The sequence below is a fragment of the Camelus bactrianus genome, chromosome 24 (genome assembly GCF_048773025.1).
Source record: "Camelus bactrianus isolate YW-2024 breed Bactrian camel chromosome 24, ASM4877302v1, whole genome shotgun sequence".
NCBI classification, from domain to species: domain Eukaryota; kingdom Metazoa; phylum Chordata; class Mammalia; order Artiodactyla; family Camelidae; genus Camelus; species Camelus bactrianus.
Window position 1 is genome coordinate 1,467,228 of NC_133562.1, and position 14,585 is coordinate 1,481,812.

The window sequence follows — 14,585 nt, forward strand, 5'->3', positions numbered from 1 at the left end:
CACATACGTCAAAGGTACACACCAGTGAGAAAATCAGGTTTTCTAAAGATCCCTGGATCAGCAAATGGTAATTTCAGATGGACCCAAGGGTTTTAAATTCAAGTGAAAACCTCCATATTGAGTCTAAATGTGGGGCAGACCTGGGCTATGCAACACGGGCACCGTTACGCACCTTCTAAAAGCTGCACAGAACGGCACCCACTCCGGCAGGCATCGTGTGAACATCACCGAGCGTCCAGTTCCTGAATGGAGATGAAGGTGGGGACTGGGACTGAGTGGGTGGGTTCTTCTCTACTGAGTAAGTTTCCCCAGGAGAATCTCTCTCTCTGCTTTCAGAAATAGTTGTTCCTCTTCCTGAGCAAGTACTTTGTGCAAATCCTATGAAATTTTAAGTCATGTCACCTCTTTGGCTTCTAGAAGGCCCGACGTTGACTGTGGCTCCCCTCTCGTGAGGGGCTGAGATTTGCCAGCACGTCCTGAGAACACCCAGGGCACATCTGGATTTTGTTCCTGTTCTTGCAGCCTTTGATTCTGCCTGCCCAGACGCACTCAGCTATTTTTATATTCTGTTTGGTCTTGCTGAATTGTAGGTATTTCCGTAAACTGCCTTGAATCATTTTTGGAGTAAAGTGGGATAAAAATAAGCAAGTAAAGAAACACTGATTGCAAGTTAAAGAACTCAGACAATTTAACCGTACTAGCTAATGCAGTAAGAGCAAAGCCGAGAATCCAGACCAACCATCCAAAAGTCTAAAAAAAGACAAATGAACTTATTACAAAACAGAAACAGACTCACAGCCACAGAAAACAAACATGGTTACCAGGGGTGGGAAGGGGGTGGGAAGGGATAAATTAGGAGTTCGAGATCTGCAGATACTAACTACTATATATAAATAGATAAACAGCAACTTTCTACTGTACAGTACAGGGAACTAGACTCAGTACCTTGTAGTAATTTATCATGAAAATGAATGTGTGCATGTATATGTATGACTGAACTATTATGCTGTGAACCAGAAATCGACACATTGTAAACTGACTGTACTTCAATAAAAAATATTTTTTTAAAAAGCATAAACAATAAAGCACTAAGTTAAGTGAAATATAAATTTGTAACCACAACTCTACTCTAAATACAACCACTTGCTATCAGACCAAGGTGATGTTCCCTATTTTATCTTTCCCAGAAAAGATGTCAAACTCTTGAAGCTTCGTGGTTCTTCACGGAAACGAAACCTGGAGGTCCTGTCTCTGGCGCTCCCCACATGCCCTACCGTCTTGCCCTGCAGACTGGTCCGGTCCTTCCACTGCAATTCCGCACTTCCTGTGAGCTTTGATAAGCATCGGATCTGTCAAAGGTAAACAGGTTAACAAGTGTCTTCGTGCAGCATCTGTTGTCTTGCGGGTTGTACACGACACAAGCCTTCGACGCCAGACATGAGGGAGGTAAGGCCCCTGTTGCGCTGGAATAGCTTCACTGGAACAGACACAACACACACACACACACACACACACACACACACACATTATTTCTTTATAAAAAACTCTGATTCTTCTCAAGTTCTTATAGCAATGGCTTCTATACCAGGCAACATAAAAGAGACAATTTTAGCTTCAAAATATTTAAGGGCACCAGTGCCAAAAATGAGTGTCTTATTTTTAAAACTGTAACTTACTGATCCCACCAGAGCCGATCTGGAATAGGGGAAGTAGAGTACTAATATTATGTTCATTGGTCAGTTTATAGCTATGGTATTTTATTCAGTATTTTAAGAGAAACATTTCCCAAACTGAAGCTTAACTAAACAAGAATTCGCAGCATGATACCGAAATTGTATTAGGAGAGTGTGAAAAAAACCCAACTCTACCCAAGAACAAAAGTGGAAAGACTAGTTATTTGGAAACCTAGTAAGTGGAGAGTCTGGTTTATTCTGACAGAACAAGGGTCATGAGTGGAGGCAGGGTCTAAAACTTACCCCAATATTAGAAAGCATTTTTAAAGAATTACAAGTGTTCAGAGATGGAATCACATGCTGTGGAGACGTCAGCCATGTCTCTGGGAGGGACCAGGCGGACCCTGGACAATCTCATCAGTTTCTGCAGGTGCGGGGGGCGGTCGCTGCCCTGGGGATGTGGCTGAACTAGATAAATCCAAATTTTCTCTGAGTGTAAAGTCCTCTATTTTTTGTAGCATGTTTGTTACTCCTAAACGGTGGAAGGGCATAGTCTAACACTCGATTTACTTAATGGTGGTCAGGTAAAAACAAGGGACTAATAAAGTAAATATTCGAACTTCAGAAAAAGGTACGTAAGTCACGCCCTCTGGGACTAGCTGACCTGCGTGCACCGCTGCGCTGCAGCGCGACCCCCAGTAAAAAGCAGGGAGGCCGTGGAGTCAGCATGAAGAGGGACGCTGCCACGTCCCCGACCTCACGAGAACAGGCTGAATGACTGTTTTTAAACTTGTTTGTGAATAGATGTTCAGGGGTGCGGCAGAACTTTGCAGAGTGCTATTAATTATTTTAATTATTTTCATCACCACCGTGCTCTCCAGCATCGGGTGCTCTTTGGGAACTGCAATGGGAACGGTAGCTTACCGGCTCTCCCTTGTCTGGAAAAATGCTAAGACACAAGAGAACAGAGGGGCAACAGCACCGCGATGTTAATGCCGCACCCCGCCCTGGAAGAAGGGCTGCTCCAGAAATGGAGGGCATTGTCGGAGGCTTTCTCCCCGAGTCAGGCTGCTCATTTGAATTCGTATTTCAGCTTTATTATGCTGAAAATTACGCACAACTTCTTTGGGTCTTTGGCTCAATAATCACTTTGATGTTTTATTTATTGATGTGAAAAAGGACTTGCCTTTCAAGTTCGTTATCTCTCATTTCAATGGGATTTTTCAAAGTATTAAGAGACTAGCTCCACAGGATCGTCTACCCCGTTCGAGACTGGCACAAGATTCTGAAGCGTTATTGGTGCCCCCGGGTGTTTCCTGCAATTCAGCTTCCAGCTAATAAGGAAATGCAGAGGTTGGCCGAGTTTGCTGTGAATATGGGAGACAGACATTTGTGCTGGAACACACTCAAAGAAGGTTCCTTAGAGAGCACATTTCATCGGACCAGGGACTTTGTTTTCCTGGCTATTGAAATAGTTTGTTTGGAAACCAGAGCTATTTCTCATCTTTGACCAGCTCTTTTGTGAAGTCTGCATTTCCCTGTTTATGCCATCCATTTATGACATCATCCACTTGTTTCCATGGCAAAAATATAAACTAGAATATTTCTTGGAGAAAAGTCTATTCAAATCTTTGACTATTTTTTAAGCCGAGTTAATTTGCTTTTCTTTCTTTTCTTTTTTTTTGGATGTCAACCCCTTATCAGATACGGGTTTGCAGCATTTTTTCCCATCCCATAGGCTGTTTTTCACTCTTGATTTTCCCCCCTTGCTGTGCAGAAGCTCTCTGGTTTGATGTCGTCCATGTGTGTATTTTTGCTTTTGTTGCCTTTTCAAGTTGGAATCCCGTCCACGAAATCACTGCCAAGATCAAGGTCGTGAAACTTTTCCCCTGTATTTTCTTCTTAGGAGTTTTATAGTTTTAGGTCTTATGTAGAAGCTTTTAATCCATTTTGACTTTTTTTTTTTGGTCTGTGGTGTCAGGACCCAATTTCACTCTTCTGTGTGTGGATGTCCAGTTTTTCCAATGCCATTCATGTATCCCGGCACCCCTGCGGAAGACGGGTTGACTAAGGGAGGGTTTATTTCTGGGCTCTCTTCTGTTCACTGGTCTACATGTCTGTCTGTGCGTCACTGCCACACAGAACTATGGCTCTGCAGTCTATTTTGAAATCAGGAAGTGTGGTGCCTCTAGTTTTGTTCTTAAGATAGCAAGAGAGATGGCCTCTGGTTGGTGAATGGATAAATAAACTGTGGAATATAAACAGTGGAATATTATTCAGCACTAAAAAGAAATGAACTATCAAACCATGAAAAAAGAAACATGAAGAAAAGCAGAATGCACGTGACTACGTGAAGGAAGCCAGTCTGAAAAGGCTCCACACCGTACGGTTCCAACTGAGCAACATTCAGGAGGCTGCAAAACTATAGACATTAAAAAGGTCAGTGGTTTCCAGGGGCTGCGGGTGGCAGGGAGGGGTGACCGGGTGGAGCACCAAAGATTTCAGCGCAGTGAAAACACCCTCCATGACACCATAACGATGGATACACATCATCTTGTGTTTGTCCAGACCCACAGAATGTGTAACACCGGGGATCAATTATTTCATCTTTTTATTTCAATATCAGTTTTAAAGGTTACTTTCCATTAACAGTTATCACGAAACATCGGCCACATCCCCCGTGTTGCACGTACGCCCTTGAGCCTGTCTCACACCCAGGAGTCTGTACCGCCCCCTCCCCCAGCCCCAGGTTGCCCACCCTCTCCCCCCTGGGAACCACTGGTTTGTTCCCTGTATCTGTGAGTCTGCTTCTTTTTTGTTTTATTCTCTAGTTTGTCGTGTTTTTTAAGTTCCTCATATAAGTAATATCATACAGTATTTGTTTTTCTCTTTCTTACTTCACTTAGCATAAGGCCCTCCAAGTCCATCCATGTTGCTGCAAATGGCAAAATTTCATTCTGTTTATTTTTTAATCGCTAAGTAGTATTTCATTGTCTTTTATATCACATCTTTTTTATCCAGTCATTTGTTGATGGACACTTAGGTTGTTTCCATGTGTTGGCTACTGTAAATAATATTGCTATGAACACTGGGGTGCATGTATCTTTCTGAATTAGTGTTTTTATTTTTTTTTCATATACATACCCAGGAGTGGAATTGCTGGATCATATGGGTAGTTCTATTTTTAGTTTCTTAAGGAACCTCCATACTGTTCTCCATAGTGGCTGCACCAATTTTCATTCTCACCAACAGTGTACAAGGGTTCCCTTTTCTCCACATCTTTGCCAACATTTGTTATTTGTAGACTTTTTGATAATAGCTGTTCTGATAGGTGTGACTTTTAGTGTAAACAATGGATTTTGGTGATTTTGGTGAATCAGTGCAGGTTCATGAATTGTCACAAGTGTCACACTCGGCTTGGGGGGATGTTGATAACTGGGGAGGCCAGAGTGGGGGCAGGGGGTGTATGTGTAATCTCTGTACCTTCCTCTCAATTTTGATTTGAACCCAAAACTGCTCTTAAACAAATGTCTTAATTTAAAAATGGACAAAGGACTTGAGTAGACATTTCTCCAAAGAAGACATGCAAATGGCCAACAGGTATACTGCAATCATCAGGGAATCGCAAGTCAAGAACACAATGAGTTGCGACCATACACCTGCCAGGGGGCCCTTATCAGAAAGGCAACAGACAGCAACTGTTGAGGAGGACACGGGGAAACTGGAAGCTCTGGACACCGCTAGCGAGAATGTAAAATGGTATCGCCACCATGGAGAACAGTACTGTGGTTCCTCAAAAAAGTTAACACAGGTCCACCACGTGACCCAGCAACCCCGCTTCTGGGTGTCTATCCAAGAGAACTGACCTCAGGATCTCGTGAGGAGATACGTGAACCTCCACGTTTACACAACAGTCAACACGCAGAAACAACCTGAAAGTCCAGCGTTTGGATCAACAAAATACGGTCTATACGTACAATGGGATACCATTCAGCCTTAAAAAAAGAAGGAAATCCTACAAAATGTGACAACATGAGTGAACCAGAAGGACACCACACTAAGTGAAATAAGCCAGACACAGAAAGACAAACACCGCGTGATTCCTCTTCCACGACGTGACTGAAAGCCACGCTCGCAGACGCGCGGAGGGGGCGGCGGCTGCCAGGGGCCGCGGCGAGGGGCACGGAGAGCTGCGCCCCGGTGGGCGTAAGGCTCCAGTTCCGCGGGATGAGCGTGTTCTGGAGACCATGCCTGCAGTTAACTACACCGTACTGCAGAGGTAAAAACGTGCTTACAAGGCAGGCCTCTTGTTAAACGTTCTTATTACAGAAGAAAACACACTGTGTTATCACACACACCTTGGTATTGGACTCCTCGCACTGAAAACAAGAGGGTCACTCACTTCTCAGGGCCGGGAGTGGGCGGAGCCATCGCACCCCTCGGCTGGAAGGGGTGCGGAGGGCGTGGTCCCTGCACCCCCGAGGGCAGCTATCGGATGGGCCCGTGGCTCTGGCAGCCAACCTGCAGTGACCCAGCATGTAGAGAGCCGGGGGTGTAAAACCCTGACCCCTCCCCTCCTGTGTTGGCCGGGACTGCCTGCTACACCCCCGCTGGCTGAACCCAGTGGGAAGGCAGAGAGCAAGGTGGGGTGCAGAGCTGTGGACCGACTGCGTGGGGAAGTGGGTACAGGAGGGCAGAGAGCGGGGCACGGCATTCGGGGACGCTTCTCCGGGATGTCCTCTTCACCCCCTGTGCACTTCATCCTCAAGACACAGACAAGCCTGTATCCTTGAAACCACCAGAATTCATTTCAAAAGCCTGAATCACGCAAAGGACGTTGAGGGCAGAGCCCTCTGTGTCACTAAGGTGCCTTCAGTTCCCAGGCACAGCGCAGGGGCGCTGGTGCGGGGGAGCGATCTTCTGCTTCACAGAGTTCCTGCCACCCCGGTTCACCCCGTCAAGCAGCTCACTCCTGAAAGGATTTAATATCCCCTCTGCTTTGAGACCCACTGGAGACTATGCGTTCTTTCCAGGGACTTTTTCAACACAGTTTACTTAGGAGCTACGAGATCAGGATGCTGTGAGGCCAGTTAACCATCTTCTTTCCCGTAAGTCATGCCGGAAGCTGGCTGTACTATGTACAGCTCCACTTCCCAAGTATTGGAAGCTAAAAACTTCCACATGCAGCAGAATCTCAAGTTGTCACTCGAAGTAACGGACCGCAGGACAATCAGATGTATTCCCCTGGGCCCGCCTCTGAGAACCCGGACTGTCTCCTTAGGGGAGAGGAAGACACTCTGTAGACGAGCTCTCTTAATACACAGGGCCCTTCACTTGCTGACTGTGACCTTGGTTTTTGAAGGTCACAGCCTCTCAGCTGCCTTACCTATGTTGCCTCATTAACTGCAGAAAGAAGATGGGGTCCCGAATGCCCCAAAGTACTTGGAAAAGGCACTGCCACCCTTCCAGAGGAACTTGAGACGAAGGGACCTAGTGAGAAACTAAAAGGCTGGTGGGGTTCCTTAGAGGCTGACGGACGCACCAGCTCAGGACGAGTATCGGGCTAGCGAGGTGGTCAGCGGGCCGCTCTCCGAGCCTGAGTTCCAGTGGAATGCCACCTGGGATCCATTACATGAAGGGGACGGTGTCGCCTAGGGCGCGGGGGCTGCAGAGGAGATGGTACAACAGATGTCAGAAACAAGAGTCCAAAATGCATCCATGGAAAACACGGCCCTCTTCTCAGAAGCGAGGCACCAGTCAGACCTGTGACCCGCCCTCCAGGGAGCAGTGCACACGAGAAAAGGAGGTGGGTTTGCCCAGCCTCGCCGCCCGGGGGCCGACAACCAGGTGTCAGTTCTGTCTCCCCCGGAGGGATGTCACCGCACTAAGTGTCCACTTCCTCATCTCTCAGCCAACAGAGAAGTTAGAGGTCACGACTTGGCCAATATTTTCTCCTGTGATAGTGTCACTTCTGCCTCCCAACCCCAAGGATGGCGTTGTGACAGAACAGGGGCCCGTGTACATCGGGGATCGTCTACCCAGCGGCCCAGAAACACTGTCGGGTCATCCTAGGGGTCTGAGTCACTCATGAGTGTTTCAGGACACAGGACCCTCCCACTGGTTAAGAAAAGAAAGCCAGTGCTCTCTCTCATGAACCCAGCAATCAGAGGGAAACACTCATCCACGCTGCGCTGGTTCGTCCCTGATGCAGCTGAATCCTTATGACAGAGGTTTGGACTCAGGAAAGCTCAGACGTCTCAAAAAGGCCAGAAAAGTCTCCAACAACCCCACCGCTGCTTGTGTGGCATGTCCCCTCGGGGACAGTGTCCCGAAATGCCCAGGAGCACGCTCCCTGTCGGCTTCTGTGTCCCACAGCCAGGCACCTGGTCTGCGTAACACAGATGGGATGGGCCATTTTAAAATAAAACACGGCAATGTTTGTGTGGACTGCTACAAGCATCTTTCTTTTCAGGAATGTATTGAAAGAGTCAGGGAACAGAGAATGACTGTCATCATCCATCATCAAGCCTCTCCTCCCGCCAGGACCCACATGAGTCTTGCTTTCAAGTTCTTTCCATCAGGCGTGTGTACGAGGCCCCTCTGAGGATGTCCTGGGCTGCCAGCCTCTCTCATAGGGATCCTTTGTGTCTGGGCCCCCGAGAGTCACCCTGGGGCGCTGTCACGGCACTGGAACCCTGTGGCAGACTACTTAGGACAGATGACACCCGAAAGTTCCAGATGCTGGGTGTGTGGTGGGCACTGCTTCTCCAGGACAGATGGCCGAACTCGTCATGTGTCTGAACAACCTTTGTTGGGTACTTGGTAGACGTGCAACTCTACGATTCTCCTTACTGAGTCCAGGGTCAACTTGGAGATTATCAAGTTTGATGCCTAGATCATACCCAAACTGTGTTGTGACCCAAGGAACAATTTTCTGACCCTGTCCAGGACGAGAAGTCTGGTGCCAAGAGGTGGTGAAGTCTAGGAAAGCCATCCTTCACTCACTCACTGCTCTTCCCAAACCTGGTAAATACACAAGGACCACCTGCGCTGACTGAGTGAGGGGCAGACTTGCCAGAACTGGCCCACATATTACGGAGCACTTTGAGCTTGTCATGGAATATTCTAGAGTCAGTCAGTCCTTCCACAGAGACAGCATCTTGGTCTTGAGTCAAAATTTCCAACTCTCAAATCTCAGTAACTCCTAAAGATAGGTCATTCACTATATTTCTTTAAGGCGATGGGAAATCACTTAAAATGATGGTCTTCACAGGTCACCAGGGCAGCTTCCTTTTAAGATGATGTGTGTGGGAGATCTGATAAGTGACAGGGATGAATCTGTCAATAATTGGTGAATGAATTATATTGGTCACTCTCTGTAATGATTTGCAGTGTATCAGAAAGTGATATGATCACATGAAATTCACGTCACCCCTAAGACATTCACCCACGTAATCATACATCGTGTGCACACTAACGCCTGTGTATTTGGGCACATGTATACATGTGTGTATGTGTACATGCATATATAAGTAGTGTACTTAGAAAAAGTGTGACTAGCTAAGTCCACGTGAGCGGCTGTGAACTGTCTACACAGCTGTCACTTTTATGGTAAATCACCAAGGTATCTTGCGCAGTGAACATCGTTTTTTTACATCATTTTATTATATCCTTTCAAGACGGCATTAGTATTCATTAAATAGATCCACAGGTGAAATGTGTTTGGTGGGAGTATTTCTGACATCTTTGTTGGTTAAACCTGGCAGACGTTAAGTTAGTACTTTCATTTGAACAAACCCCCTCAGTACGCACCACAACTTAAAATGTCACCTAAAGACAAAGTGCTTTAGGTCTCCACGCCACCCTTACAACGACCACGCGTGTCACAAAGGCGGTTCTTGAGCACAGGTGTGACGTCCGGCCTCCATCACGGATCCTCCGGCCGCTTTCAGTCACATCCAGGCCTTCTGTGGGCTTCTCCCCCGGTCACTCCGTTGGTCTCCAACGGCAGCCACCTCCGTGATCAGACAGCACCACTTGTAACAGCCCCGCGTGGTGGGCAGACGTGACTCGTCACCTCCCACACGAGGAAGCTCACAGAAGCCGCGTGGGTGCCCCAAGGCACTCTGTCAGGCTGGCCTGGCCCCGGAGGACAGTGTTCAGTCTAACGCAGCACGTGGCCAGGGTGTCCCCACCACCTCCTGGGGACAGCCAGCCCTGAGGGCTTCCACACATGGTTTCTACGTGTTCATCTGTGAGGTCACAGAGGTGGCAGTGACACTCCATCCACCCAGCTCTGACCAGCTCCCACATGGGCCAGGATGTGTCCCACAGAGAGGAGAAGGGACGGACGAGCACTGCGTCCTTGCGTCCCTGTCATGCATCGTCACTGTCCCTGCACCACTGCTCCCATCCCCATCCGCCACGTACTCCGCAACCTCGTCCCCCGGCAGGTGTCCTGCCACCACCCAGAAACCAGTGCTGGACCGACGTCTCTGACCCCCACGACGTGAAACAACCAGGTTCAGATGACTGTGAAACTTTAATGAGATGCTTCTTGGCGACTGAAAGTCTGCAGTTTCTTGGCACAAAGGCTGTCGAGGTGGTTCCGAGACACCTGGTCTTCCCCACACCCACATCTGTCTCTTCTCTATTCATAAAAGGTGTCTGTGTCCCAGTCCCAAACCGACTCTGCCCTGGGTGCTGGGCTGTAAAAGCCGGGAGTAACACGGTTCTAACAGATGACAGGAAGCCACTGCAGAGAAGCAACAGGAAGAGCTGTGGCTGGACATCTGTTTCTCCTCCACCCAGAGATGTCACAGTAATGAAGAAGATGACAAGAGGAAGCCGCTCGCACCTGCTCCCCACACAGCGCACGCCCAGCTCTCCGCGACCAGGAAGTGCGCCTCCTCGGGGGGGGGGGGGCGCCTGGGATGGAGCGCTGCACAGAGACATCCCCCCGCGGCTCCCAACCCTGGCTAGGCGGGGTGGCGGGGTGTGAGGCAGGAGGACGGCAGTTCCCAGGCACCCGACAAAGAAGCGTCTTTTTTTTTTTTGCAAAGGAAACCTGTACATGGTAAGGAATCCGGTCTGGAAAAATAAAACTGTGAGGACATCTATCTGAGGCCGTTCCAGGCGGGCAGAGTCCAAAGGCAGGCGAGCCCGGCCAGCAGCAGGGGACCAGGGCCCCTCGTGGGTGCCTGGCTCCGGCGAGGATGCTCCCTCTGGTCCTCGGAGAAGTCGTCGGGCCTGGGCGTGGACGAGGCACACTGGACCAAGGGCATCTGGTAGGACGTGGCTCTCTTCTCGGGCCTGTCGGGGCTGGAGCCATCGCTGGGCCTCTGGCCGTTAAACAGCAGGTAGCGGCCGCGGACGTCCTGCTCCATCTTGAAGATCTCGTACTCCGTGTGAGGTAGCTTGATGCCCAGGGCCACGCAGCCGTTGGTGTGGGTCACGTCCTGCTGGACGCCCACCTGCCAGGACCCCTCGGCCCCGCACTCGTTCCCGTGGAAGACGTTGAGCAGCGAGGCCGTGGCCGCGTCCATGGGGGTGACCTTCATGTGGTTCACTGCCGAGGAGAGAGCACAGGTCCGTGACCAGGCAGCCCACCCTGCAGACTGACCCGACGGACCCCGGCCCGGGAAAACGGTGTGGACGTGAGCAGTGGCCACACCAAGGGTGCTGCAGGGGCCACTAGGAAGTCCACGCCTGGCTGTCAACGGGAAGCCCAGACCGTGGCTGACCGTGCCTGTCACTATGAGCTCCAACTGTCCCCAAGGAGTTGTCTCTGGTGGCCCCGGCTTTGTGGGATTGACAAAACAGTCAACAAAAACTGGAATTTGTTTTTATGAACAGGTTTTTAAATAGTTTTGGTATCAAACGCCTATACTAATGAGCAACCTGGCAAGTTAATACTGGGCCGTAAATCGGGCAACTACAATAAACTAGGTTGCAAGCTAATTTACAAGAAAAATATGCTTAAATGTTTCAGGTGGAAATCCCAGTCCTCGTAGGGGGCCACTCTGGAGGCCCTCCTAGGGGACCACATACTGTGTACACGTGAGAGCTCTGGGGCGGGCTCAGACCAAGGTGCTCGTTCTCTGGGTTCCATCTACCCAAGGCCCGTTCTCCCTGGAGCCAATCTTCCTCCCAAGGGGAGCGGAGAGGCCCTAGGACTTATCTGGTTTGGCAGAAATACCTTCTAAGTGGACCTGACCGTGGGATGCTGTCCCGGAAGGTCACGCCTGTTTCCAGGCCAGCCCTCTTTATTGTTCCATGACAAGGTTGGCACCTCCTTGAAAAGATGTGCAAGCTTAAAAGAAGTTCTAAAATTAGAGACCACAAGAGCTCTCCTGCTGACAGCGGCCTGGAGAGTCTCACCCATTACCTGCCTCACTTAGGTGAGCGTGACACGTCCCGACCACCCACCGGCAAGCACGTGACACCTTCCCCAGGCCACGATGAGCGTGGGTCGGGGTGACAAGCTCTGAGCACCTGAGCTGTCACTACCGCCGCTCGGGAGGGCACCTGTGCAGCGAGCGAGCGTGGTGCCACCTGGGCGGCTCAGCACCCCCAGGAGCTGCGCGCAGAGAAGGAAACACGCGGACTTGGTTCCCTCCACACAGCGTCTCCTTGGCCATGCCGGACACCACGGAGAGGGTGGGCTCCTGGCATCCCAGCCCAAGGCCGAGCGTGAATCCTACGTCTGGAAGGGCTGACGTCCAAAATACACAAGGAACTCTCACAACTCAACAGCAGCAAATAAAAAAGAAAACAAATAACTCGGCTGGCCCGGCCAGAGCAGCGAGGGCGTGGAGGCTGGTGACCGGCACCCCGGGGGCGGGAGTGCTCCCGAGCCCCTCCCAGCAGCCCTAGCAGAGGAGACGCCCTTTCCCGCAGGCTCCGCGTCCCCAGGCGGCTGCCGGCCCACCGGCGGGGCCCTGACCTCGGGGTGCAGCAGGGCGCAGGGCGCGGGCAGGAGCCCTACCTTTGAACACGAACTCCGTGCCGCCCATGACCCGGGCGGAGTGCACGCCCCGGCTGTAGCGGCCCTTGGCGTAGATGCTGAAGGTGGGGTGCTTGCACACGGGGTCGGAGTAGTGGTAGTAGTGGCCCTCCCAGGTGTGGTTGTTGTCATGGAAGATGAAGTGGCGTGTGAGGAAGAGGACCTCGGGCCGCACCTCGCAGCGCTGGCTCACCCACTCGCCGTGCAGGCCGACCGTCAGCTCAGCCCTGGGGGGCAGGAGGGGCGGCCGGTGCTCGTCCGAGCGGTGGATGATGCGGCAGGCCATGCAGGCGTGGTCGTGGTGCTAGAGCCGAGACACAAGCACAGGGACACGGTCTCCATCAGGGCCGTGGACACGCGCTGCCCCGGGACACGGCAGAGGGGCGACCCAGCCCCTGGCACCGCCCCGCCACCCGGCACTGCGGGCGCGTGTGTGCTGGTGTGTACGCACAAGTGCACACGTGGGCCTGGCTGAGGGGAGAGACGGGCCTAGACATCTCAGCTGTGATACGGGCTCCCTTCAGAACCCTGTCGTAGTTTCAGGTCACACGTCCTGGACACTTTCAAAAAGAAGGCTGGTATCACCTCACACCCCTAAGGATGGCTACCATCCCAAAAAGACCCCCAAAATAGGAGCAGTGGCGAGCCTGTGGAGAAACTGGAACCCTTGGGCACTGCCGCTGGGAATGTAACAGGGTGCAGCTGCCGTGGAAGACAATTACCTTGCCACCCAGCGATCCCACTTCTGGTCTGCACCCCAAAGAACTGCAGCCAGGGCCCCACAGAGAGCTCTGTCCACCCAAGTTCACGGCAACATTATTCACAGTAGCCAAGAGATGGAAACAACCCAATGTACAGCAATGGCTGAATGGAGAAACACGATGCAGTCCATCCACACAATGGAATATTATTCAGCCTTAAGAAGGAAGGACATGCTGACACCTGCGACAGCACAGACGCACCTGGAGGCTGCTGTGCTCGGTGCCATGAGCCAGACACAGAAGGACGAATACCGTGTGACTCCACTTACGTGCGGGGCACAGGCCAGTCGCGTTCATAGCAACAAAAGCAGACCAGATGCCCCTGGGCTGGGGCGGGGGTGCGGGGGCGTCTGTGGTGGGTGCAAACGACAGGCCTGCAACAGTGAGTGGACTGAACGTCCCTGAGCTAGACCTAAAACCCGTTAAGACGGTAAATTCTGTTACAGGCATTCTAGCACAATGAGATTTTTCACTAAACATAATTATGATACACACAACAGGCAGAAAAAGGACACCTGCCAGTTGCTGGGGGTGACGAGGGGGCTGTCTGGGGACAGTGGGTGTCCCTGCAAAGGAGGCAGGAAGGACACGGCCCCGCAGAGGGCGAGCAGACGTCCGGCTGTGTCTGCGGGGCTGGGCTCACATGGCTCACAGGCTCTTAGCTGGCTCTGGCTTTGCAGCCCGAAGCTGTACTTGTGCAAGAGGGCGGCAACCCTGACTTCCAGGAGTGAGGCTCTGGCGGGGTCTGCTTTACTAACCCTAACTGGGACCCCAGGACAAAGGCGACTTAGAAAATCTAGACACTGGCACACAAGGAGGCCACACAAATAGGAGTGGCACTGGAGTGGGAGGGCGACCCTGGCCCTGTGTCCCTGCCGGGGTCCACCATGCACAGCTCCAGGCCTGCAGACAGGGACTGACAGGCAGTTACTCAGGGCGCTGACTCAGCATGAGGCCGGCACGGTGGGTCTTGGGTTAAAGGCCAGGCCACCTGGGAGGGCAGAGAGCCCAGCAGGGAACAGGGCTCCCCACACCTACCTCCACACTCCCCTGCAAGGACAGCTCAGCACCCACTCGCAGGCTTCCCCGTGCTCGTCAGGTGAGCTGAGCGCTGTGGTTTAGGGGAGAGGAGGAGGTTTGTGGCTT

General features: G+C 51.4%; 1 protein-coding gene across 1 annotated transcript in view; it reads right to left on the bottom strand.

Moving 5' to 3' along the window:
* Positions 1 to 9,316: 9,316 nt before the first annotated feature.
* The window catches only part of APCDD1 (APC down-regulated 1), a 28,096-nt gene continuing 22,827 nt past the window's right edge, over positions 9,317 to 14,585 (bottom strand). The window contains exons 4-5 of the mRNA XM_010958106.3: positions 12,661 to 12,982; positions 9,317 to 11,241 (exon numbers count right to left, since the gene is read on the bottom strand). Of these exons, the coding sequence (XP_010956408.2) occupies positions 10,790 to 11,241; positions 12,661 to 12,982 (774 nt within the window). The 3' untranslated portion in view covers positions 9,317 to 10,789. The remainder of the gene's footprint in view (positions 11,242 to 12,660; positions 12,983 to 14,585) is intronic.